The sequence below is a fragment of the Sitophilus oryzae genome, unplaced genomic scaffold (assembly GCF_002938485.1).
Source record: "Sitophilus oryzae breed Bouriz unplaced genomic scaffold, Soryzae_2.0 scaffold_1122_pilon_pilon, whole genome shotgun sequence".
NCBI lineage: Eukaryota > Metazoa > Arthropoda > Insecta > Coleoptera > Curculionidae > Sitophilus > Sitophilus oryzae.
In genome coordinates this window covers 258,509-284,136 of record NW_022145752.1, presented here as the reverse complement: position 1 = coordinate 284,136, position 25,628 = coordinate 258,509, and the positions used below count along the sequence as shown (strand labels likewise).

Here is a 25,628-nt window from a genome sequence, read left to right as displayed (position 1 = left end):
ATATTTTTGTTTATTTATTGGCCTACAGTTTATTTTAATGTTTATAGAAACTAAACTATATATATATATTTAAATACTAATTAGAAATGTCAGATTTTAATATATTTCTTAAATGTAAGTAATTCAGTTAATGAAAATAAAGGTTTTTAATAAATTTTTGTTTGTCCGAACATTTAGTTGTTAGGGCTCGTATTTATTTAAATTAACATTAACATTAAATGAAATTAATACCTACTAAAAATAATAATAATAATTTAATACTTAGTCCATAAGGATGATGGAACAAATTTCATCTGTAGTTCAAAGAAGTAAGCAAGCAAGATAGTTTCGTTTATACCTTTGACATGTTTTACTTTCATCCACTCTTGAAACGCCTTGAATTGCCTTGAATACTAAGGGTCGGCATTTCTTTTCTTGGGTGCCGGTTTTCATGTGTACGAAGAGTACGGTCAACACGCTTAGTAAAATAAGATGTACTGAATAAAGACAGAAGGCGAGTATTTTCCCAAGCGCATGGAATGTAGCGTTAGATTAAGTAGTTATGTATTGCCATAACGACTCACTCCTATACATGTAAACGCCGACCTAAAGGTTCGCTTGCCAGCGGAGTATACGCCATGAAACTTTTCTGGTAGTATTTGTGCTGTAGCCGCGTCTGACTGTTTAATAATTTCTTGCGGAAGATCTTCCTGAATCATTTTTCTTTGAAATCTGATTTGCTGGTTGATAATTCACGATTTTATCGTTAAAAAATCGCGATTTATCTAAATGACGTTTTAATGTCAGTGCTATTTATTATTTACAAAAAAACAAAACGCAAAATCTATATTGGATAGTAACATAAACGCACCCTGATAATTTATTAGTTCGCAACAATGAAAGTAGAACTGGTAGATCCTTTTAAATCAATTATTTTTTAGAAATTGGACATGAAACAGTTTTGCTGTTGGATCAAATTTTGTATGGCACTCACGTGTTATAAAATATAAGTCACTTGAGAACATTTTTTCTCAGCATGACTTATATGTAAGATAACACACTATTAGAATAAATAACTATTCATACCGTGCTGGCAACTGTTACTTTTGGGTCGGCATTTACATGTGTGGAAGTAAATCGCATAGGGATCTTATTAAGTCGGAGTGAGAGAAATGCGATCGATCGACGCGACGCGCGACGGTGTGCTGTTGCGGCGTTGCCGATACGCCTTTCCTTATCAAGTACAGTAAAATCGCTATCGCAAACCGCTTATTTTTAAAAACCTTTTTTTCAAGAGGTAACTAGATATAATCATTAGACATGTTTCTGATCATCTGAAATGGAATTATAAGGATATCGTTATGGTGTTATTTTTTTTATAACGAGAAAACGTCAGTAATCGCGATAATTTAAAAACTTAACTTTTTAACACAAAACAGGCCTAGAGGCCATAACTCAAGAACCACTTTAGATATTGAAACTTTTTTTATTTTCAAGATCGGATATTTTACAATATGTTTACATAAGAAAAATTCGATAAGGTTGTTTTTTCCATTCAAAAATTGTAAACAACTTTTTTTGTTTTTACTTTTAGAGCATAGCAATTTTCAGCAATCGTGTAATTTTTTTATTGATAAAGATTGTCACATACTGTCTACTAAGAAAATACAGCAGAATAATTAACAAAGTTCTTGAAAAAACTACAATCTATTATTTCTAATAGATTTCGAGATATCGATTTTTGAATTCAGAGTCCTAATAGCGCGACCACTGTCGAACACCCACTCAATTCCACTTATTTTTACCAAAAATGTAAGTGTTTCTAGCTTGCACTTAAAAAAATTCAAGCTATAGGGAAAATTACAACGACTCGTTAATAAATAAACAAATCAAGTATCACGAGACGTAATTAAATCGTGAAGCTGAAAGCATGACGTACATTTTTCCCTAGAACTTTAAGTACTGAGAGAGGTATTGATTGGGTCGACCGGTCAACTGCGACAAATCTGCTATATCCCTTTCCACGTCTCATAGCGATGTGCACAGTTTCTCGGTTTATTTCATACGTTTGGCAACGTGTTTACTGTCCTCTCTTTGTTCAGTACATTATAAAAGCATTGTACTCTTCTTACATACGGAAATCTCGACCCAAGACTAACCTTTGCCAGCCCTTAGTATATCTTTGATTAATTTTATATTATAATAATTTATATTTTTGTTTCTAGTAACAAAGTTTTGGGAATCACAAAGGGTTTGGAAGACTTAGGGGGTCTACAGTGGAACTTATTTGTATGCCTAGTTTTGGGATGGATTGGTATATATTTTATTATTAGAAAAGGGCTACACCAAAGTGGCAAGGTAAGAGAATTTTTTATACACTTAGTTATTATACAGGGTGGCGCCTCTCATACGCCGCGGAGGCTCCAAGGAGAACGACAGTTTGTATTGAAATGAAATGAGTTCTACAGGGTGTCCCCAAAAAAGTTACATATCAAAGTTATTTTTTTTGTAATGGAACACCCTATATATTAATTGATTTTTGGATTCTGGGAGGAAAATAAAGGTGAGTTTTATAAAAAAATATATGACTAAAATGTAAGGTTTTTGATATATTTAACATTTTCACCCTGTATAACTGTTCGGGTCAAATTTCAATTCGGTTTAACATACAATGGTTACTGTAATTAAATATCAGGCTATACAAGGTCAACTAAAATTTAGGTAGCTGTTATCGAAATTTAAAATTTACTCTTCATTTTCACAAAATGTGAAATATGTCAAAATCTTTAGATTTTAAGTATATGCTTCTTTAATAAAACTCACCTTTATTTTTTTCCTAGAATCTGAAAATCAATTAACATATAGGGTGTTCCATTAGAAAAAACACTACTTTGATGTGTAACTTTTTTTGGGTACACCCTGTATAATTCTATATATTTTTATAAAATACTTTCAGTTAACATACATACGCTGCTAAAATTTAATTTCAATATAAACTACCGTTCTCTTTGGAGCTTTCGCGGCGCATATGAGAGGCGCCACCCTGTACAGTGTGTCCCATTTTGGTTGAAATCATAGGGTATCTCCGTTATTAGTGAAGATAGAAGGGTGCAGTTTGCACAAACCTGTCCCACTTTTTCGTCAAACGGAAGATGCTGCAAACAAAATTTTCATAGCCCTCTTCATTTCTGAGCTACAGGGTCTTTTCAAAAATTTTGCAATTTGGGAGACCCCCTGTATCTCTGTTATTGTTACAGGTATCGAGAAGGCGAAAACTGCTTATTGTAGAACTTTTTACGTAGAAAAAAAGTTTTTCTGTTTTAAAAAGTAGTAAAATATTTTTGAAAATATGAACTAATGTTATGTTTTTTCAAATGGAACACCCTGTATATTTATAAATCACATGATCTGTCTTGCTACGAGCTTCTCAAAAATATATATCACTCTATATTTTCACTATTTACTGCAATATTTAAAATATATCATTTTCTTATTAGTAGGCCGTGATAAATAACAAAAAATCAAAATGGTATTTACTAAAATAATCATACACATATCAAAATTTATTTGGGATTGATATATTTTACCTCGTATTTTACTTTTGAAATAACTGTTACCACTGAAACTGTGAATATATTTTTCTTTTTTTTTATAGCGGGATGGGTTTGCAAATATCTAAATCTTGAATTATTAAAGCATTTTTCAGGTGTTCGACATTGTTGTAGTGCCCACGATATATTTCGTATTTCAAAAATCCCCAAAATCAGAAATCGAGAACGGCGAAATCCGGGAATGGAGGAGGCTTCAATATGCGTTCATTGGTTCCAATTCATTGATTTGAAAAATAATAATTTAACAGTATTCTAATATTTCCATAGTTATGAGGGGGAATGTTCCCCATCTTGCTGAAAGTATATTTCACGTAAATTAGCTAAAGGAATATCTAAAATTTCCGATACGATAGATTATTCTTACGATTATAGATTATTCTCTGATTCCAAGATTTACAAATAGCGGTAGAGAGTTAAGTTTCCCTAATATATAAAGAATTTATTAGCGGCTCCCAAAATAAAACAAGAGACAGATAGCAGTATACTTTTAATAATTCTTTAGTTTCTTTTATTATCAATCATGGCCTACTAATAAATATGATCTTTTGATAAAAACTTTTAAATATTGCAGTAAATAGTGAAAATAAATATAGAATGATTTATATTTTTGAGAAGCTTATGGCAAGACAGATCATATGATTTATAAATATACAGGGTGTTCCATTTAAAAAAACATAACTTTAGTTCATATTTTCAAAAATATTTTTTTGGTAGAAAAACAGACTAAGGCACTGTATTCTACGTAAAAAGTTCTACAATAAACAGTTTTCACCTTCTCGATAGCTTTAACAATAACGGAGATACAGGAGGTGTCCCAAATTGCAAATTTTTCAAAAAGACCCTGGAGCTCGGAAACGAAGAGGGCTATGAAAATTTTGTTTACGGCATCTTCCGTTTGACAAAAAAGTGAGACAGGTTTGTGCAAACCGCACCCTTCTATCTTCACTAATAACGGAGATACCGTATGATTTCAACCAAAATGGGACACCCTGTCTATAATTTTACATGAAAAAAACATAAAAATATTAAATAACACGTTCACTCTCCCTACTCTTCGCAGGTAATCTGGTTTTCCGCTCTCTTCCCCTACGTCATCCTGTTCATTATGCTGGTTCGCGCCGTCACGCTAGAGGGCGCCGGCGAGGCCTTTATTATTACGTGGTGCCCCGCTGGAGGCGCTGCTCACGCCGGGACCCTGGATGGACGGAGCCTCCCAGATATTCTTCGCCTACAGCATTGGATGTGGGGCTCTGCCCGCCTTGGGATCGTATAATAAGTTCCACCATAACGCTTACAAGTAAGTTTTTGAAATTGGGATGTTGTTGTGGGGGGATTAGGAGGGGTTTAGCTAGCGTACTGGGGAGTATGATATTATTAATTATTGGATAAATAAAACACCGCTTTATTTTATCAGTTAAATATTATACAAAGTGGTGTCCGAACCGTATTACGGAAACTTTGGCAGAATATTCTGCAGATAAAATAAGTAAAAAAGTTCGTATAAATGTATGTCCTAGAATGATTAGTTTCGGAGATTCAGGATGTAGAAATTTCATTTTTATTTCGATTTTTTACCAATTAATTTCTGAAGTTACGTCAATATTTGGATAAAAATTGGTGTCTGGGAGTTTTTTGACATGAGAAATTTGATTTCGATGTCAATATGACTCCCATTTGTAGGGGGCGCCACCTACATGTGTTTTAACTGTTTTGAAGAGTAAAAACTTTTCGTCCATACCTGTATAAAACTACTGAGTAAAAAAATTATATTATTTTTGTTTAGATTTTTTTAGTCAAAAATATCTTGAGAAAGGTTGATCGTAGCGATTTTTACTAAGAGACATTTTTTACGGAGAAAGCCGCGGAAATGTATATTTTTTCACTCATTAGTTTTATACAGGTACGGACAAAAAGTTATTACCTTTCAAAACAGTTAAAACACAAGTAGGAGTCATATTGACATCAAAATCAAATTTCTCATGTCAAAAAACTCCCAGACACCAATTTTCATCCAAATATTGATGTTATTCTTCAGAAATTATTTGGAAAAATTTGGAAAAAATCGAAATTAAAATGAAACTTCTACACCCTGTATCTCCCAAACTAAGCATTCTAGGTCATACATTTATAAGAACTTTTTTACTTAATTTTACCTGCAGAATATGTTGCCGAAGTTTTCGGAATACAGTTCGAACCACCCTGTATATTATAAACTAAAAATAATAATAATAAAACTAAAATTTCATAAATAAAAATTCGTTTTTCTTTTACTTATTGCATCAATCGTATACCAAAAGTTCGATGTAACAAACTCATAAATCAATCGACTGAATCTCCATAGCCCTGCGCTAGTCTTTTGTTATTTCCCATTCGCAGAACAACTGAAAGGACAAACCGAAACAATTGATCACCCCGTTTCTATTTCTCCAGAGTGACGTAGTCGGAAAACAAATGAAGATCGAGTACGAGCAAAATTGGACCTTGTAATCTCCAGGCGCAATAGCCACGTGCATGTTGTTTTTGTCTCTTGTTCTTTATCGATTATTATAGGGGTCTTTAGTTTAATATGAGAAAATAATGAAAGACTGCAGAGCTTACGAATATTTTTAATATACTTTTTTTTCAAACGTCCAAAAGTATTAATTTTTGCGACGTGATTGTGGGCGTGAGTTTTTGAAGTTATATATTATTTTTATATAACTTAACTTTATTATATTAATTTATATTGAATTATTTATTTAAATTAACATTAATATTAAATGAAAATGATTTTTTTTTGGTAGATTCAGAAATTGTAAAACCTTGTATGCCTCCAGATGATGTCTTTTTCGCAATCTCTATTTTATTGTTGATGGACTCTTCGATATATCCCATACAGGCACATCAAATCACATTTACGATGTGTTTACATTATTAGATGTAGACACAGGGTGACAAAATTCCCCCGATGTAAATATGCTACGTTTATACATAGTAGTTCAACACGTATGCACAAAGGTTAAACGTCCGCCTCACAATGTAGCCACAGTATAGCATTTACGTATACACAAAGTAAGAGATACACAGTGCTTGTGTATTACGTTTAAACTATGTTTACACATTGCAGTTGTGACTACCGCGTGTATACGTATGTATTTGGCTTCGTATATACATCTTGTGCTGGATGAAACTACTTCTTATGAACGAATTTAGGAAATAATACAAGTTTTGATGCCTAACGTTTCGTTCTTTTTAAGAAATATTTATTTAATGATACCAATTATATCTTTTTAGAGCGAAAATTAGGAAGGCAAAACTTTGTATTTTCCAAAACTATCATAATAATCATCGATCGTAAGTTCAAGAGAAGTAGCCTTAAAATTGTTCCATTTTTGTTTTGTATTAAATGTACCATTTTTCTTCCATAAAATGGATTAAGTGGTTCAAAAATAAAATTCTTATATTTCTTTATATCATGGAACGCAATAGCGCAAATAACACAATAATAATGAATTATGAACACGACTATAGTATATAATAATTTCAATATCCTAAGTTGAAAGAAAAAAGATCACCTTTCTGTTTTGTACTATCGTCCCTTTCTTCCGATGGCTCATCTCGTTGATATTTAGGAAGGTATCCATAAAATATATATTTTATTATCGGTCCTGGGATGAAAAAATATAAAATTCAATTTGATTTGATGATCCTTTTGTGTCACCTAAATCAGGAGAATGACAATGAGCATGTTAAGATGAAAAAAAACTTATTTATCAACACTTACCTACACGTTAGTCCAAGGAGTTTTATCAAAAACCTATATTTGCCTAAATAATTTATGTATTAAATTTACAAAGCAAACTGCAGCGTGTAAACATGGTGTAAACAAAAGAAATAAAATGGCGACAAGTCAACGTCAACGACCCGACAAGGAGAAAAGTGGTGTTCGAATAACAAATTATGGGTCAACAAAAATTGTTTTTGTCTCCTTTCAACGCACACTTTAGAAAGAAAAAGAGATGAACTGCTATACTGAAAGAATGTCAAAGTTTTATCTGTCACTCTTGTCAATAATTTATCGGTAAGGAAGATTCCTAGAAAATCGCTTGTAGTCAAGTTTTCAACCATTGCCAGTTTTCCCATAAGAAGTGTCACCCACCTGCATATACCACTCCTAGAAAGGAGAAAGGAGAGAGGACACATAAGATACACTTGGTCGGTGTATCTACGCTGAGGCTAGCCGCGCATGCGCACACCTTCATTTCATACTGGAATGTAGACACAACAGTATACTATTACAAAGTGCCTATATAGATATTTATATTATGTGTATACGTCACATTTTTACAAGGTGTGTACTATAGGCACAACTATGATACGAAGTATCACACATACATATGACTTATACATTGTATGTCTCATATACCTGTCTTACGTTTTTTTTAAAATCGGTCGAGTCGTTGAGAAAATATGAAGGATTGAAATTTGAAAAGTTTATTTAAACATTTATCAGAGTAAATGATAAGGATAAATTCCTTCGACCAGTTTGCTGTTTTTTCTTATTATTTCTAGATGTTTACGCATTTTTCACTTGCCACAAGGTCGAACGATCAGGTGCGGTCTCAATATCGTTAAACTGACACACAATAGAATTTCCAAAAATACCAGTCCGCGACGATCAAAATCGTCTTCGTTGAGTTCTTGTACCAATTGAATTTTGTACGGGTACAACTTGTGTTTTTTTAATATCCTTTGGACACTTGTACGATTTACGCCGCGCCGGTCTCATTGGCTAATTTTCTTGTACTCAGCGTACTATCCATGGCAACTTGGCCCAATACGAATACCTCCATAGCTTCATTTACTACAGGATATTCCCTCTGCCTCTTTTTATTCATAACGGAACCAGTTTCGCGAAGTTTTGCTACTAACTCGCGAACAATTTTGCCATAAAGGTGTTTGTCAGGATGGCGTTCATTGGAATATCTACGCAACCCGATTGCCACATTCATTATTTTTACTTTTATTTCTACTTTTTCAGCAAATGAGTACACCATACACCATAATTGTTAAAAAGTTTAACGATATTGAGAAGAACTTTATGGCACAAGTCACAGAACAGCTATCTAGCAACTACCGTACCTGATCGTTCAACCTCGGCAAGTGAAAAAATGCGTAAACATCTAGAAATAATAAGAAAAAACCTCAAATTGGTAGAAGGAATTTATCCTTATCATTTACTCTGATAAATGTTTAAATAAACTTTTCAAATTTCAATCATTCATATTTTCTCAATGACTCGACCGATTTTCAAAAACGAAGCGGGAAAATATAGAGATGAGAAAGCTCTTTTCATTGCGGTGCCACTTGACCCCCCTTCCCATTCGAAAAAAGTTGGGGGATGACACTCCCACTTAGATGGTTGAAGATTTTGCAATCATTTTTGGGGCAAAAGTTGTCCGCCTCACAAACAAAATTGACGTGTTAAATTACCCTGGCCGTTATGCCTTGCGGAACGTTTTCGATGGGCCACCCTAAAGGTGCGTATTCATTATCCGCACGAACGAACGAACGAATGTTCGCTAGTGGTATGGACGGGGACCGCACGATAGAACCGCACGAGAAGACTGCACGCATTTCTTCATTCGCGCGCCAGTTCAAATCGTCAAGATATTGTTATAAACCTGTTTTTTTTTTGTTTATATACCGTCATTGAATTATCGCTAAGCAAGTTACTATGGAGCAGTGCATAAGGAGTCGGGCTAGGAAGCGAGAGACCGGAGTTCGAATCTCGGCCGGAACATCGCTTTTATTTTTTTTAAATACTGTTGTATTCTATAGTTTATTTTTGTAGTATAAGAAAAAAGAACTATTTATTCTGTTATTTTTTAATCTCCGTTATTAATATAAATTGATTGTTAGTACAATACCTCATTTAATATAAAATAATATTCTACTTTTTGAAATGTATCGGGCCCTAATTGTACCTAAAAGTAATATATTTTTAGTGATATACCATATTGTAAACTATTTAATGACTGATTTAGTGACAGCCAGGGCGGCACGATTGAAATGGAGCTTTGCAGGACATACAGTTAGACAATCCGACAATAGATGGAACACGGTAATTCAGCGATGGAGGCCATACTTAGGACAGCGAATGAGAGGACGCCCTCAAATGAGATGGTACGATGATTTCAAAAGAATGGCAGGACTACATTGGACACGCACAGCACAGAACAGAGATCGGTGGCGAGAATTGGGAGAGGCCTATGTCCAAAGTTGGACGACAAACGGCTAATGATGATGATGAAACTATTTAATATTTCAGTCGCTTAAAAAGTTAATTTGCATTGAATAATTGCCTACCATTAAAGGAAATTTGAGCTATATAACCCATGATGGGCATATTCTGGATATGCAAATACTTCCTTTAAATTTTGGGTGTGGTTCAACCGATTTATTCTCAAAACCAGAAACATCTACATATAAAAAGAAGCAGAGGTCACTAATTATAATAAACTTCACCCTTGGTATTACTTCCACTAATTATAATAAACTTCACCCTTAGAATTACTTCTATCACAATTACAATACGTTCATCTGCATTGGCATTTTCTACTTTTCGATGGGAAACAATAAACTTCCCAATATTTTTTAAATGATGTAACAATTCCTCTTGTGGTTACTTTTCCATAGATATCCTCAACTCTGTCCTCATGTGAATTCAGAGGCAATGAAAATGAAAATTATTTACCATAAACATCGCAAACTAAAAACCTAATAAACAATTTTATACCAATATAGAAATAAATTTAGTATTTTTACCTATTATCGTCCAAATCCATGTTAATATATAATTATTATTCTTAAATATATTTTTGGAACTGCTGGTTTTAGTAATTATTAAATTAAACGAACTAAAAAGTCTTAAAAATAAAAAATTCTTAACCATAACCTCAAAAATGCAGATCTCCTGTCAACTTTCTTTATTTTTTATTTATTCCTCATTTTCCTAGTGACGTCACAGGTGGTATGCGCGAACTGAACGAAATTGGAGCCGCTATCGATCATACCGTGTATTCTTTGTACCATGACGTCTAAACGCCTTTGATGTACCGACTCGAAGCGGATGGTCGAGCGCACGAACGAACGAACGGCCGCATGCGTTCGGTCCCCGTCTAAATATACCGCACTTTCATTCGTTCGTTCGTTCGTTCCGGATAATGAATACGCACCTTAAATCTGAAAGCGCACGCAGGCGAACGCCTTTGATGTACCGACTCGAAGCGGATGGTCGAGCGCACGACCGAACGAACGGCCGCATGCGTTCGGTCCCCGTCTAAATATACCGCACTTTCATTCGTTCGTTCGTTCGTTCGTTCGTTCGGATAATGAATACGCACCTTAAGAAAACACACTAGTACCATAAATAACTATTTGTACCTCGTCACAAAAAATACCATTTTTACTCCCAATAAAACAATATATACTATTAATTTTTAATTGTTTTACAGAGATGCTGTCATCACCTGCATAGTAAACACCTTAACCTCAGTGCTAGCTGGCGTTGTGACGTTCTCGATCCTAGGTCACTTGGCACACGAACAAAATGCCGACGTGAGTGACGTGGTCAACAGCGGTCCAGGCCTGGTGTTCTTGACCTATCCGGAGGTCGTCCTAAAATTACCGGGGGCGTCGTTTTGGGCCGCCACATTCTTCATCATGTTACTGGTAAGTATACTGGGTCGTCCCAAAATAGGTTAGCTTGTTTTGTTGTTTATTTAAGAGCCCATTTCACTAGTCCGAAGAAGTTGCAAAATAGGCGGTCGGTATTTAACGTTTTATGTAAAACTGGCTAGGTATTTTTACACAAATGAAGAAAATTAAAGATAAAGGATTATACTATGTCCGTATTGTAGCAAATTTTTAGAAAACTTCTTTGTTTTTAAGATTTTGATGGTCAAACATAAACAAAATATTCCTTATGTTTGGACTAAATTTTCTCGAAAATAAATACATAATTTAAAATTCCGTTTCAATTTACGGAAATAGATTGAAGTTTTGTAATTACAGTGATATATAATTTATATGGTTTTGTAACAAATTGCTTGCTATTTTATGGCAAATGCTGAAGCTCTGCAAACCTTAATCAAGCCTTAATCAAAGCACGTGTGTTTGGAATTTTGGGTGTGGCTTAACACGACAGAGTCGGGCTAAGCCTTAGTGTGCGAACACAGTGTAAGCAGGTTTGCTGGTAGTCAGCGCCAATCTGGGCACCTATTCTTGACATCGTTCGCAACTTTGCGTATACGCATCACGTGTATTTTTATAAACAGGGTATCCCAGAAATAAGTGCAAGTATTTTAAAGGGTGGTAGATCTCGATAAAAGAAACATATTTTCTCTTTATCGTTTTTCAAATAAGTCCAAAATAATGGAGTTATTTTACTTTGAAATTTTCCAAAAAAAATGATTTTTTGCTCAAATTTTGAGAACCTTCTTCATGTGCCTTCTCCTCATCGGAGGTTGGCGACCATCAATTGGAATTCCTCCCTGTCTGAGCCAAACGGATAATTGCACTTGCCTCTCCTATATTAAACCACTGGTGCAAATTCCGCAAGCAGGAAAACCGTTTACGCCCGATGCCTCGTCGTCCTTCAATCTTTCCCTCAACGATCAGCTGTAAGAAACTATATTTGTTATTTCGAAAAATATGACCAAAATATGCTGCTTTCCATCGTTTTATTGTAGTCAATAGTTCTTGGTCCTTACATATTCTTTCCAATACTTCGATATTTGTTTGAGAACCACTGGATCTTTTCTGGATTTTCTTTCTTATAAATTTAATCTACTACCTATGTTGCCATATTATCAAGAAATTATTTTTTGAAATAAAAACTAAAAAAAAATTGCAAAAAAATTTCAAAAATATTTTCAAAAAATTCCGAATTTTCAAAAAAAATATTTAGAAAAAAACCTCATAGGCGTGTTTCTGGGGTTGAACTATACTACCAGTTAAGTTAAAATACTTGCACGTATTTCTGGGACACCCTGTATATGGTTACATAGTAGCGCCGCGCCGCGCCGCCTTGCGCTTATAACCTTGAGAAATTAAAGCGTGTTATCAAATCGGTTAGTTCACAGTAAAAGCAGGTAGGAGCCGTCAACCAGCGTTCGTCGGCGTTCTCGCTTTTACCGGAACGAAAATGTATTTATTTCTGCTTTGGCAGGCGCCGACGGCGCACAGAGGGTGTTAAGAACTAAAAGTTGGCCAAAATTATGTTTTATGATTTTTTTGCTTTTTTGCTAGTAATATTAATTATTAGAGGACAGGGTGCTAATATGGAACCTCATTTTGTTTTTCCTACACAATATTTTTTCCTCTACTCTGAAACCCTCCGATCAAATAAGGCCACGATCAAATAAGGCCATTCTGTGCAAAACCAAGCAATTGGATGAGGATGCTAGAACAAGAAAGTAATTTGTATATTATAGACGATATTTGAGCGAGGATGGGTGTTATAGGGTAAAGACTATTTCCTTTAAGAATCTATTTAAATCAATGTTTTTTTGGCAGTGGCAAATATTGGCAAGATTTTTGTACATATTCCAAAGCTGGAGACTTTAAGCATTGAACGGATGCTAATTTCCATGCGGAATATTGCCGAATAGTCTTACACCTTATAAAAATGCCTCTGATTTTTTAAATATAAAACATTATAAAGAAATAGAATAGAAGGAAACGTTTCAAAATAAAAATATGGCAAAAAACATTGCTTTGCAAGACTTGCCAGCTGGCTCTGTATCCATCATGACAGTTATTATAAACAATTTGCAAAAAAAGCACTACAAACAATTCCACTATTTTATAATCTTAGAAATATTCAGAATACACTCAAGATAATTCAGACTTATAATTGAAATATATTATTTATTTGATAGTCAACTTACGACTTAAAAAAAGCTAATAAACGTGCTTGCATTTAGTATTTATAGATTTGTATTCAGTTAAGATAAAAAATGAAAATAAAAAAATATCACTTTTGGCCAGGTTTATAGACCAAATACCCCTATGTGCGTACCCCGGCGCGTGGGCGCGGCGTTTCAATATGGTTAGGTTAGGTTAGGTTAGTTAATCAGATAAATTTCCTCTTAATTAGCTACTTCCGAACCCTGCTCGCATCTCCGAAAAAGCCATATAACAATACACGTGATGCATATACGCAAAGTTACGCATCACGTGTATTGTTATATGGCTTTTTCGGAGATGCGAGATGTGAGCGATATTTGAAGATGCGAGTGATCAACAATAGGTGCCCAGAGACAGGCTGCCGGAAAGCAGAAACCTGCCTCCACTATGTTCGTACCCTTAGGCAGATTTCTGAAATATAATATATATTTCCTTAGGCCACACGCCTGCTTTACCCAACCCTTAAGAGCGACCCGAATAACACAGCCTAATAGACTCTCTAGTTGGATTTTTTTGTAGGTACTTGGTATCGACAGTGCCTTTTGCTTGGTGGAGTCTTTCATTACTGGATTTATGGATAATTGGTCAACTTTTTTGAGGCCTCACCGAGTGATGTTCACAACGATTGTTTGCGTCATCATGTTCTTATTGGGAATTCCTATGGTAACCCAGGTAAAACATATTATTTTTATTTGTACGTTAAGTATTAATATGGATAATTATTGTATGATAGGTTTTTTCGTCTGTTCAAAAAAATCAAGTACTACAATTTAACTTAAATATTTTAAATAAAATTATGGCGAACATAAACATATTTTTTATTTTTATTAAATGACAAGTGAAAAAATTAAATAAAAATGATTTTAAATACTTTTTCATAGAGGCTTTTCATTTAGGGTGGTATGTATGTCTTCCAACTGATGGATTACTACTCAGCGAGCGGAATGTCTTTACTGTGGGTGTGTTTCTTCCAAACCGTAGCCATTTCATGGTCCTTTGGTGTTGATAAGCTGTGCGACTGTATAGAACAGATGATGGGTCACAGACCTAACTTGTTCTGGAGGATATGTTGGAAATACTGTGCTCCAATCGTTATAGCGGTAAGTATTGAGTTATTAATAGAGGATTTATTTATTTAGCGTATGGCTTACATGGATTTGACTACAAATTTACAGTTCATACCAAATAAGCTTTTAGTGACGTGATTAAGCTTGACCGGTACAGCGTTGCCCACTTTTACGTATTTTCATTTAATCCAAATATTTTAGGAACCAAAAATAAATTGCTTATAAATATATAAACAGTTGATTTACATCAACAAAATTCACCTTCTAACATCACTTAAGGGACATAAGGAGCTTATTACTACCGCTTTAGGTCATGACTGGTAGTACATATTGGTTTTTAGATAACGGAGGAGAGAAATCTAAACGGTACCGTTTTGCACAAAGGGTAAAACTCCACCAAATTTTTCGGAGAGTATTAATAAAGTATTAGGAATTTTTAAACCATGAAGTTCGAATTTTGATCAGCATCGAATTTTGCAAAATTGCTTCCATTTAACCGACCTGGTATGTTTTCTTTTGGGACACTCTCTACATGAGGAATGAAAATACATAACTCTTTTTTTATTTCCATTACTTTTTTACGATAAATTGTAATTTTAAATAAAGATGTCATCTGCCTCTTCAAGCGATTGAAAAGAAACTAGATTTCATAAAGACAAACATTTATATAAAGTCGTATAAATATAGAATAACAAAGGAACAGAAAGATGTATTTCATGTCTTTTCTTTTGTCTTCTCTTTAGCAAAGTCGTGCATGCGGAAAGCCAATGTTAGAGTTAAATTGGATATTAGTTCTGCCATCGATAGTAGAACATGTATATTTTTGTGTCCTTTTATTTTATTTTATTCTTTCACTTTGAATCTTTGTTTACCAGAGATGGAGTATTGTGTAACATTATTATTTTATCGTAAAATAGGTTTATAAAATGATACTTGTTTTTTATACAATAAAGCAGTTCTCAAAATGAGCTTAGCAAAATCTAAAGTAATGTAGAGAGAAAAGACATCCTAATAAACAACACTGGAAATAGTAGAAGAATATCTACCAACCAAGTATCCGGAATTTTATATTTTTTCTAATTTCAATGTATTCTGATCCTATTCTGAGCTGTCTGTTTGATCTCTCCCCATGTTTTCCCGACCTCTTGGGTTTCAGAGATTACTGTTCTTCTCCAGGTATTCCTTGGTCTTCCCCTGGCACGTCTTCCCTGTGGATTCCATTCAAGTGCCTGTCTAGCGATATCTCTGTGGGGTCTGCGCAAAATGTGCCCAATCCAGCCCCACTTTCTTTTCTTAATTTCGATATCTATTCGATTTTGTGATGTTCTTCTCCACAGTTCTTCGTTGTTAATTTGATTGGGCCAGAAAATTCTCAATATTCTTCGAAGACACTTGTTAACAAACACCTGTAGGCGATCCATGAGACCACGCGTAACCTTCCATGTTTCGCATCCATAAAGCAAAATAGATTTGACATTGCTATTGAAGAGCTGGACTTTAGTTTTTTTGCTATATATAGAGGAGTTCCACACAGGTGTAAGCATGCCAAAAGCTCTTTGTGCCTTCAAAATCCTTTCCTCTATATCTTTCTCTGTGCCCCAAAGCTGTGAACCATACTTCCCAGGTACTGAAATTCATCAACTCTTTCGATGGCTCGGTTGGAGAGGTATAGATCTTGGTTGTTGGGAGTATTTGACCTCATTTCTTTGGTTTTCGCCACGTTGATTTGAAGACCGACATTATTAGCTTCCTCTTGGAGTCTAAAAAGTTTTTGAGACATATCCGAGTGTGAATGGGAAAAGATGCATAGATCGTCTGCGTAATCCAGGTCTTCTAGCTTCCCCATTGTATCCCTAGTGGTTCTTTAAATGCTCTATTTAGTGCTACATCCAGAACGATGTTAAAGAGTAGCGGCGAAAGTATACAGCCTTGTTTTACACCTACTGCAATAGAAATTTTCTCCCCCACTTAACCTTTATGTAAGACACAGCTTGTAGCATCATGATAAAGCATTTTAATCATGCGGATTATTTTTTCGGGTATTCCTTTTTCTCTCAAAGCTTTCCAGATGGCTATGTATTTTATAGTATCGAATGCTCTTTGAAAATCCACGAACACCATGTATAATGGCGATCTGAACTCTTGAGATTGCTCTATTATTATTCTGAGAGTATTAATTTGGTCGATACATTATCTTTGAGGCCTAAAGCCTGCTTGTTCTTTTCTCAGAGTCGGTTCAAGGGCATCTGATATTCTTTTTTGGATGACTGTAGCAATTATCTTGTTAATGGTGTTAAGTAAGGTAATGCCTCGCCAGTTCTTACACTGGGATAAGTCGCCCTTCTTAGGGAGTTTTACAATAAGTCCTTCTTTCCACGTTGACGGGATATATTCTGTTTCCCAACTGATTTTTATTATTGTCTCTAGTAGCTGTGCAATCTTTTCTGGGTGTATCTTAAATAGTTCAGCGGGTATATTATCAGGACCTGCCGCTTTGCCAGTTTTAAGCTGTGATAATGCTTGCTTTATTTCTTGAATCGATGGAGCACGTGTTGCGATTCTAGATTTGCAGTTCTCTGTTGAAGACGTTGGTACCTCATCAATATCATTTGTTACCTGTTGAGGCTCACTAAAAAATTCCGTCCATCTGTGCAGCTGATCCTCTTTTGAGGTCAGTATATTTCCTTCTTTATCTTTCACTATAGGACATTCCCTATTAATGTTTTTATTGGCAAGCGTTTTAGTAGTGCGATAAAGTGTCCTGGAATCATTTATTTCAGCTGCCATTTGAGCTTTTTCTGCAAGTTCTTCTGTCCACAAGCGTTTATCTCTTCTTGCTGATCTCTTCACTTCAACATTATGGTGTGGACCTAGTTTCAGGTGTACCTGGACGTTTAGCTCAGTGTTTGGAGTTAAATTGAGGTTGTATAAGTAAATAAAATTAATAATTTGTTATAATTATTTTAACTCAAGTTCTAAAAATATATATCGATAATTGTAATTTTGCTTTCTTGTTTCCGGATACTTTCTAGACGGACTATAATTCTGACCACTCCATGTATGACATTTTTGTGGCACTAGTATTATTGATATCAAAAAAAAAATTTTTATTTTGTTCTTGTTTTAATGACTGAGTTTAGAATATTTAACCTGCACAGGAAGACTTAACAAGTTACGCTTCCTTAAAACGTATCTTACCTGTGATTTGAAAGTTTCTTCCGAACTGAAAACTCGTCGGAAGTTAAATTAAAAGTTAAATTTGTTACTTAGGAAAATTGAATTTCGCGCGGAGCGCACTGCCGAGATTGAGTTCAGCCTCAATATTTGATTTACCTTTCCAAAGTTAAAGGTATTATTTTAAATCCAGGAAGAAAGAAGGTTAGGGACTGTTTTTCTTTAAATTTGAAGATATTCTTCCTTCGAAGTACACAATACAAAAATAAACAAACAGAAAAAGTAAAGTTTTTAAAAATTTAGTTTAAGATGTCTATTATACCTATGTGGCGGATTCATCTCTCCAAAAACACCTATATGGGTATTTCGCCACTTCAAGAAAATCTACAAAATAAAATAGTTATTTTTTGTAACACTGCTGCTTTAATCCAACGGAGACTAACTTGTCAGCAGTGGCTTACAAATGAAAAAATTTGCCTAACGGATAAAAAAATGCTTAACGTTTCGGAAAGTTTATTTCTTTCCGTCGTCGGAAGCAAAAAAATGCAAAAAATACAGAAATTTATCTATTTATTTATTTATCGTATGGCTATACATGCAAGAAAAGAAAGACTTTTAAACATAGAGATAAAATAAACTACAATGTAAATGAAAACATTACAATATAAATAAAATAAAACAAGTAGGTATATGATAAAACGACAATATAAAAAACGTATTTAAGAACACTATATATTGACATCTAGATGCCCTATTCATTCCAAAGCTGCTGGAGAAGCCTCCAGAAAGTCCCCCTAGACTTCACCATAAGCGCGTAGGTTGCACTCTTTAGTTATGTGGTGGACGGTTTGGTGAGGGGATCCGCAATCACATTCTGGGGAAGGTATTTTATCCCACTTATAAAGGAAATCCACGCACATCTTCCATAGCCAATCCTATTCAAAGTTGACCATGTTTTCCGGTTTAGATCGGTACCTGGTATCTGGCAATAGTTATTTTCGAACCAGGAGTATAGGTGTGCATCGGCCATTTCTATCCATAACTATCCATAACTGAAGCCACTGTTTTCGAGAATTGTAGTTACTGCTTTTTAGCTGTTCAGCTGTTCGCAAAGGTGGGTTTCTCGACTTCAGTCTATTCACCTGTAAAGCAATATTTAGTATAATTTTATTAGCATAGAAACGAGCAAAAAACACAGATTTGTTGCGAAACTAATGAAAACAATTGGTTTGTTTACGACTACTAATTCTGGACCACTTCGGTAGAACTGTCAAAACAGTCAGGCCTTGAATATGACGGTAGACAACATAACCTTCCCTCCTCGGTATGTAATATACTATTAATACCCTCAAACTCAAATTGATTTTGTTTTACATCATATACCTACTATTGAATTATATTAATTTATAACCTTCTGGGATTGGCAATACATTTATTTACGGCATACATAATTTAAGTAGCAGGGTTATAAAAATTTTAACTGCTTTAATATTGCTTTAATATTAAATTCACTGCTGGCCCAGTGAATATATTAATGAAAATGCCAGTCCGTCAGTGTTTACTAGCCAGAAATGGCGTTCGTTAAGCTAAACTAACTAAAAGCCAATGTCTGTATAATTTATGTTATTAAATGTCAGTTTACCAGGTCGCTCTAATATTCTATTAAGTCTCTATGGTCTCTAAACGTCATCGATATTAGAGATGTATGTACAGGGTGGCTCGAATTCGTCGCTCATCATTGGGATTTCGGATACAGGATCGGTCAAATGGAGGCAAAGTTGCGCAATTTGATGCTCAATAAAATGCCGTATTGCATTTTTATTTTTTTTGCATAAAATATTTTGGTGATGGAATTTTCTGTACGAAACGTCGGCAAATATCAAAGTGACTATATATAGTGTTTTAAGAGTGATGAAAGGATTTAGGCAGAAAAAGTGGTCATAAAAATGTGTTTTTCATTTTAAGTTATCTTAACAAATAAAGCCAGGAAACAATAGAAAACAAAATTGAAAATTCCGTTTTTTTTTCGAATATATTCGGAAGTATTCGAAATTTTCAAAATGCAATACGGCATTTTATTGAGCATCAAATTGCGCAACTTTGTCTCCATTTAACCGATCCTGTATCTCTTACGGTTTCCGAAATCCCAATGATGAGCGTCGAATTCGAGCCACCCTGTACAGGGTGGGTCAAATTCGACGCTTTTAAATGGAAACACCCTTTTCTATAGGAGATAGACAAAAACTAATATCGATGTCTGGAGCTCAATTTTTGTCAGAAACATGATGGTGAAAACCGCATATCGATATCTGTTACCGTTTTGGAGTTACGGAGTGTTTTTCAAAAATATGCTTTATTAACAAATCGCTGTAACTTCTTTGCTATGGAAAATTTTGTATTTTCATGAAAACATTTCCAAAGCACCTTTTTACGTAGAATTTAATAGTATAAGTATAATTTTTTTAAAATTAATAATTTAAAAATTATCAACAGAAAATTTGATTTTTTATATGGGACACCCTGTATATTTTTAATTTATTGAAAAGAATTTAAAATTATCTTTCCAAAAATATAACACACTTGATATTTTGCTCGATTCCTCTTCGGGATATAGAGTATATAAAAATTCGCCTGCTTTACATAAGTAGGCTTTGAACGGCACCGACTGTAATGCAAAAAAACTCTAGCTATGAGCATCAATTTTTATAACAATTTAAAATATATTTAACTAACATCAACACATTTAAACTATATCTAATAACAATAAAAATAAATAGCAAACCAAGACATGATATTTGGCTACAGGTGTTCGACATATCGACCGTCTTCTGTTATGGATAGACGGGGCAGTTTTTGAACAATTCTCGCGGAATTCATTAACTCAGTGGGGGTGAAAGATACCCTCTCATAACTGCTAAGTATTTCTAATTCTTGTTTATATTATATGGAAGAATAAGGAACCTTTATTCTTCCACAAATATATCCATAGGATTAGATTCATGGGCACTAAGTCATGCGGCCTCGACGGCCAACGGCTGGAATCTTGGTTAGCTATTCAATTATTCTTGAAATTGGCTGCAAAAATTTGCTGATAACTTCAACGTTTAGAGGCGGTGCGTCGTCTTGCTGGAAAAATATGTTTTCGAGTTCCATTAAGGACATATCATCAATAAGGAGTCCAAAGCCTACTAGTTAAAAGTGGCAAACTTTTAAAAATTCTGTATTTCGAAGGGGATTATAACAAAATATCAAGTGTGCTATATTTTTGGAAAGGTAATTTTAAATTCTTTGCAGTTAATTAAAAATATAGAGGGTGTCCTAAATAAAAAATCAATTTTTCTGTTGATAACTCTAAAATTATTAATTTTAAAAAAATTATACTTGAACCATTAAATTCTACGTAAAAAGGTGCTTTGGAAATGTTTTCATAGAAATACAAAATTTTCCATAGCAAAAAAGTTACAGCGATTTGTTAAAAATGCACATTTTTGAAAAACACCCCGTAACTCCGAAACGGTAACAGATATTGATGTGCGGTTTTCACCATCATGTTTTTGATGAAAATTGAGCTTCAGACACCGATATTAGTTTTCGTCTATCTCCTATAGAAAAGGGTGTTTCCATTTAAAAGCGTCAAATTTGACACACCCTGTACATACACCGGGTAGCCAACTAAGAATAGATGCCGGCTGTATCTCACAAACTACTTATCGTATATTTTCGAGAAAAAATTGTAATATGTGAATCGGTCAAGGGATATCTCTGGAAATTATTTGCAAGTTTGAGAAATGGCCGCTAGGTGACGCATCTGTTATGACCTGAAGTTGTGGGTGAAGAAATATTTTAAATATTACTATTTATAGTAAAATAGTTATTTTTTATATATATATATTAGTCGGTTTAGAACGTTTTTCTACGTAGTCCGATACCCAATTTCCAGCCTGTTCTATTCGTACAATCCTCTGTTGACAGGTTTCTTTCACTCATCGCTTTGTGTACGCTTTTTTGCCATCCCAGTTTTGGTCTTCCCTGTTTTCTTCTGCCCTTTGGTTGCCAATTGATTATTTTCTTGGGCCATCTAGTGTCCTTCATTCGCTCTACATGTCCGTACCAGATCAGCTGCTTTTTCTCTATATCCTGTGTTATCGTACCTTCTATACCCATTTGTTGTTTTATGGTATTATTTCTTTAAGTTATTTTTTATACAGACGACCGAAAAGAATTCGGGATACGATAATGCAATTTTATCGTCGTGTATAAAACAATATTTTTTCCATAGCGAGTTACGTTTTAAAAAATATTCAGACATTATTATTTCAAGGAATTTATTACGAGTAGAAAAAATATTGTGCTGGGTTGGCCTTGGTTTCTATGTAATTTGACAAATAAATAAAGCTGTCTCTTTAGTTGTCAGTTTTGAGTCAATATTTTTTAATTCTCTTTCATGTCGATGGCTGATTGAATTAGGGCCAGAAATGGCTCAAAACGAAATAAGTAAATTACCAACAGATATTCGCCATATCCAAACTACTTCCATTTAAATCCCGAATAACTTATGAAAAGGAATAGAACATTTTTCAAAATGGAAGCAATTAAAAAACGTGCGAGAAGAAATAAAGTTTTTAACCTATCCTTCTTTTTAATAGATATCAGGCAATTTTAACAGTTTCTATGGAAAAAAAATAATTTCCTTGGCTGGGGTATTTTGCTCTATCTCGTAATAACAATAGGTATTTTACATAGAATACTTTGCTATAGTCTATAAAATGAATAACTTTGAATTTTGACCGTTATTTTTTACCAACATGACAAATATATAATCCCTCTGTCAAAAAAGTTACTGATATTCTTTAAGTATTCTTTAAATTGAGTGCCTGAACGAATCAGATAGGTAACTCTTTTTACTTTCGTGAAATAGAAAAGGAAAATAATAAAACAAGTGACAGTTCTTCCTCTTCTTGCAAAAATCAACACGAAATCGCATAATTGTCAAAAGTAAAATGTCATCAGCTTTTGACATTTCTAAATATCAGACCAATGCCGTCTCTAATAGAACAGCCTCGGAGCGAGAATTATGACGTCACGCTAATTAGATACGGATTGTTGTAGTAGGATGTTGTAGAATACATGGAAAACATAATTATTCCTCGTATTTTTGGTTTGTATTTTAAAAATGATATAGTTTACATAAAATATACAGTTAATAAATATAATATATACCTATTTATAATAATAAATACTTTGGCAAATATACTATGAACGATACAAATGCAGCAAATGTTTTATAATATACAAATAATGAATAGGTAGGTACATAAGATAATGGGGAAAATGTAAAATATATTTTAAATTTCGAGGTTTGAAAATCGACCAAATTTAACAAAAAACATTTAATATCTACTAATAGTGATGTATTATTATTTGCATTCACAAAATTTATATGTACATATATTTTGCAAGTATCAATGTTCGAAAAATTATATTTGCAATAATACAATATCATAGAAAAATGCGTCAGCGATGGCTATGAAATAAAGATCGCTGTCATTTTATAATGTAAAATTATTCTATAAAATTTTTGATTTTCTTGGGATTTAGGTTCGGGAAAAACGCTGATTAAGTTTTCATTTGGTTTTTCATTATTTTTTTGGTTTAAAAAAACGTTTCGGCTAACATTATAGCCTTCATCAGTGTTGTGTCATATAAAAAAATAGTGTCGAATATAATCCAAAAAATTGCATATAAAATATTCACACCACAAACCACATAATGTTTACTGCAATTAATAAACTAATATAAACTTTTCAAAAGATGACCACATATTTTTTTAAATTATTATTCTTAACACTAAAACTATCTACATTGACTATGGAGTACGATTTCAGTCATAGTCAAATATAAGGAATAATTATGTTAGCGTGACGTCATAAATCTCGCTCCGAGTCTGTTCTACTAGAGACGGCATTGCGTCATCATGGCTGCAAGTTGCTAACCTAATAAAATTAACACTAGAAAAGCCCGCGGGAACTGTCAAATTCAAAGTTATTCGTTTCACATACTATATTAATTCAATACTATAAGCACATATATTTTTTAATTTTATTTATTTAAAGCTAATCTTATGATTAACAAAAAAACAATCAGTATCAACCTCTCTATCTTTGTTTCAGATAATATTTGTGGGCCATATTTTGGAATACCAAACTCTCACTTATGGAGATTACAAGTATCCGTTGTGGGCGAATATTGTTGGAATGTGCATTAGTTTTTCTTCCATGATTTGGATACCGATCTATGCTTTGTATTACGTCTTGACAGAACCAAATTCTATATTACAGGTGAGCTATAAAAATACTAAAAATAAAATAAATGTAAATAAAATAAATATATCAAAAAAGAAAACTTAAATTGAGTAAAAGATGTTTTGGTATAACCCTTTGAAAAATAAATATTTTAAAATACATTTTATTTTGTTTTCAGAACCTGAAAAACGGACTGGTACCTCTAATCAAACAGAGGAAAATATCAATGTGTGATAAGAACACTGGCCAGGTGTTCACTCAGAGCAGCGTGGGACTGATAACACCAGCGCCATCTTTTATCCAAAGTGACAATGACAAACAAAACGCCGAGTGTTAACATTAGTTTAATTTAAAATTTAAATAATAGAGATATAGATTTGAAATAACTATTTTTAGAATTTTAGAAAGGAATCTGAAATATTTGTGCTTCATATACTTAGGTACTTTTTGCACAACCTCTGTAAAGAAAAGAAATATATTATACAGAGTAGTACAGATTTTTGTAAGAGGATTCTTAGCGTCAATAGGTAGTTATCTTGACTTGCTACAAGAAACTGTGCCACCCTGTATACTATAAAGAATCTAGGAAATAAATTAATTAGATTATACAAAATAAAACGACATCATTTTGAATCATTCCAAAGTTATGTTCCAGTACTAGAATACCAAGATTAACTAACTTATTTTTATTTTCAATTAACAAAATAAAAACTAAATATTTTAATTTTAATAGCAATTAGATCATGACAAATTTTAAATAGAGTAATTATTCATTGTTACTTATATCCTAAGTTTTCTACAGGGTCTATTTGATTAAAATACCCTTCATTTAATGGTAGAATGAAGGGAATACATACTATGTATTGTTTTAATATACTCAACGATAACTTAAATTAGGCTTGACAAATGTAACTAAAAATTAATTTTATGAGATCTGCAGTATTATTTAACTACTTAATTTTTAATTTATTTTGAGAAAGGATACACTGTGATTTGAATTTTAGATTAAATAAAAATAATTTTAGAATGGAGTAACGTGTAGTTTTTTTTAATTTTTTTCATTATAAATTTTGTTTTAAAATTTTTTTTTTTAGTTTTTAAATTTATTGCATTATTATGCGCCGATTTGCTTGTGATTGGTGTCATTTTATATTTTCATTTCCTTAACGTTTTCGCTGTTTTACTTATAGCACAGATCATACAGATTATAAACTTTGTTTTTTCTTTATAGTTTTTCGTGGTTCCTATTTTCGAAATCGGGCACTAGTTAGGTTACTAGTTTGCGCACATAGCACGCCCACTTATGGCCTCTAAAATTGTGCACAGCGCCTGACCGGCACAGTTATTAGAGAGATATCGGAAAACCGAATAGCGTCATGCAGTATTTACGCGTACCTTATCCAAGAACGGTAAACTAAACGGTTAACTGTTCTTGTACCTTGACTACTGCTACATCCAGTTTTACAGGAGCATTTAGCTAGCTCTTGGCATGTCTGCCATACATTTGGAAGAACAGACCATAGAGGAGTCCACTTTAAATTCTT

At 33.6% G+C, this 25,628-nt stretch overlaps 1 protein-coding gene across 1 annotated transcript in view; it reads left to right on the top strand.

Moving 5' to 3' along the window:
• Positions 1 to 25,104, top strand: part of LOC115886083 (sodium- and chloride-dependent GABA transporter 1-like) — a 36,803-nt gene extending 11,699 nt beyond the window's left edge. Inside the window, 9 exon segments of the mRNA XM_030905131.1 lie at positions 2,205 to 2,337; positions 4,651 to 4,729; positions 4,732 to 4,764; positions 4,767 to 4,887; positions 11,087 to 11,303; positions 14,061 to 14,213; positions 14,438 to 14,641; positions 23,953 to 24,120; positions 24,263 to 25,104. Of these exon segments, the coding sequence (XP_030760991.1) occupies positions 2,205 to 2,337; positions 4,651 to 4,729; positions 4,732 to 4,764; positions 4,767 to 4,887; positions 11,087 to 11,303; positions 14,061 to 14,213; positions 14,438 to 14,641; positions 23,953 to 24,120; positions 24,263 to 24,421 (1,267 nt within the window). The 3' untranslated portion in view covers positions 24,422 to 25,104.
• Positions 25,105 to 25,628: the final 524 nt, after the last annotated feature.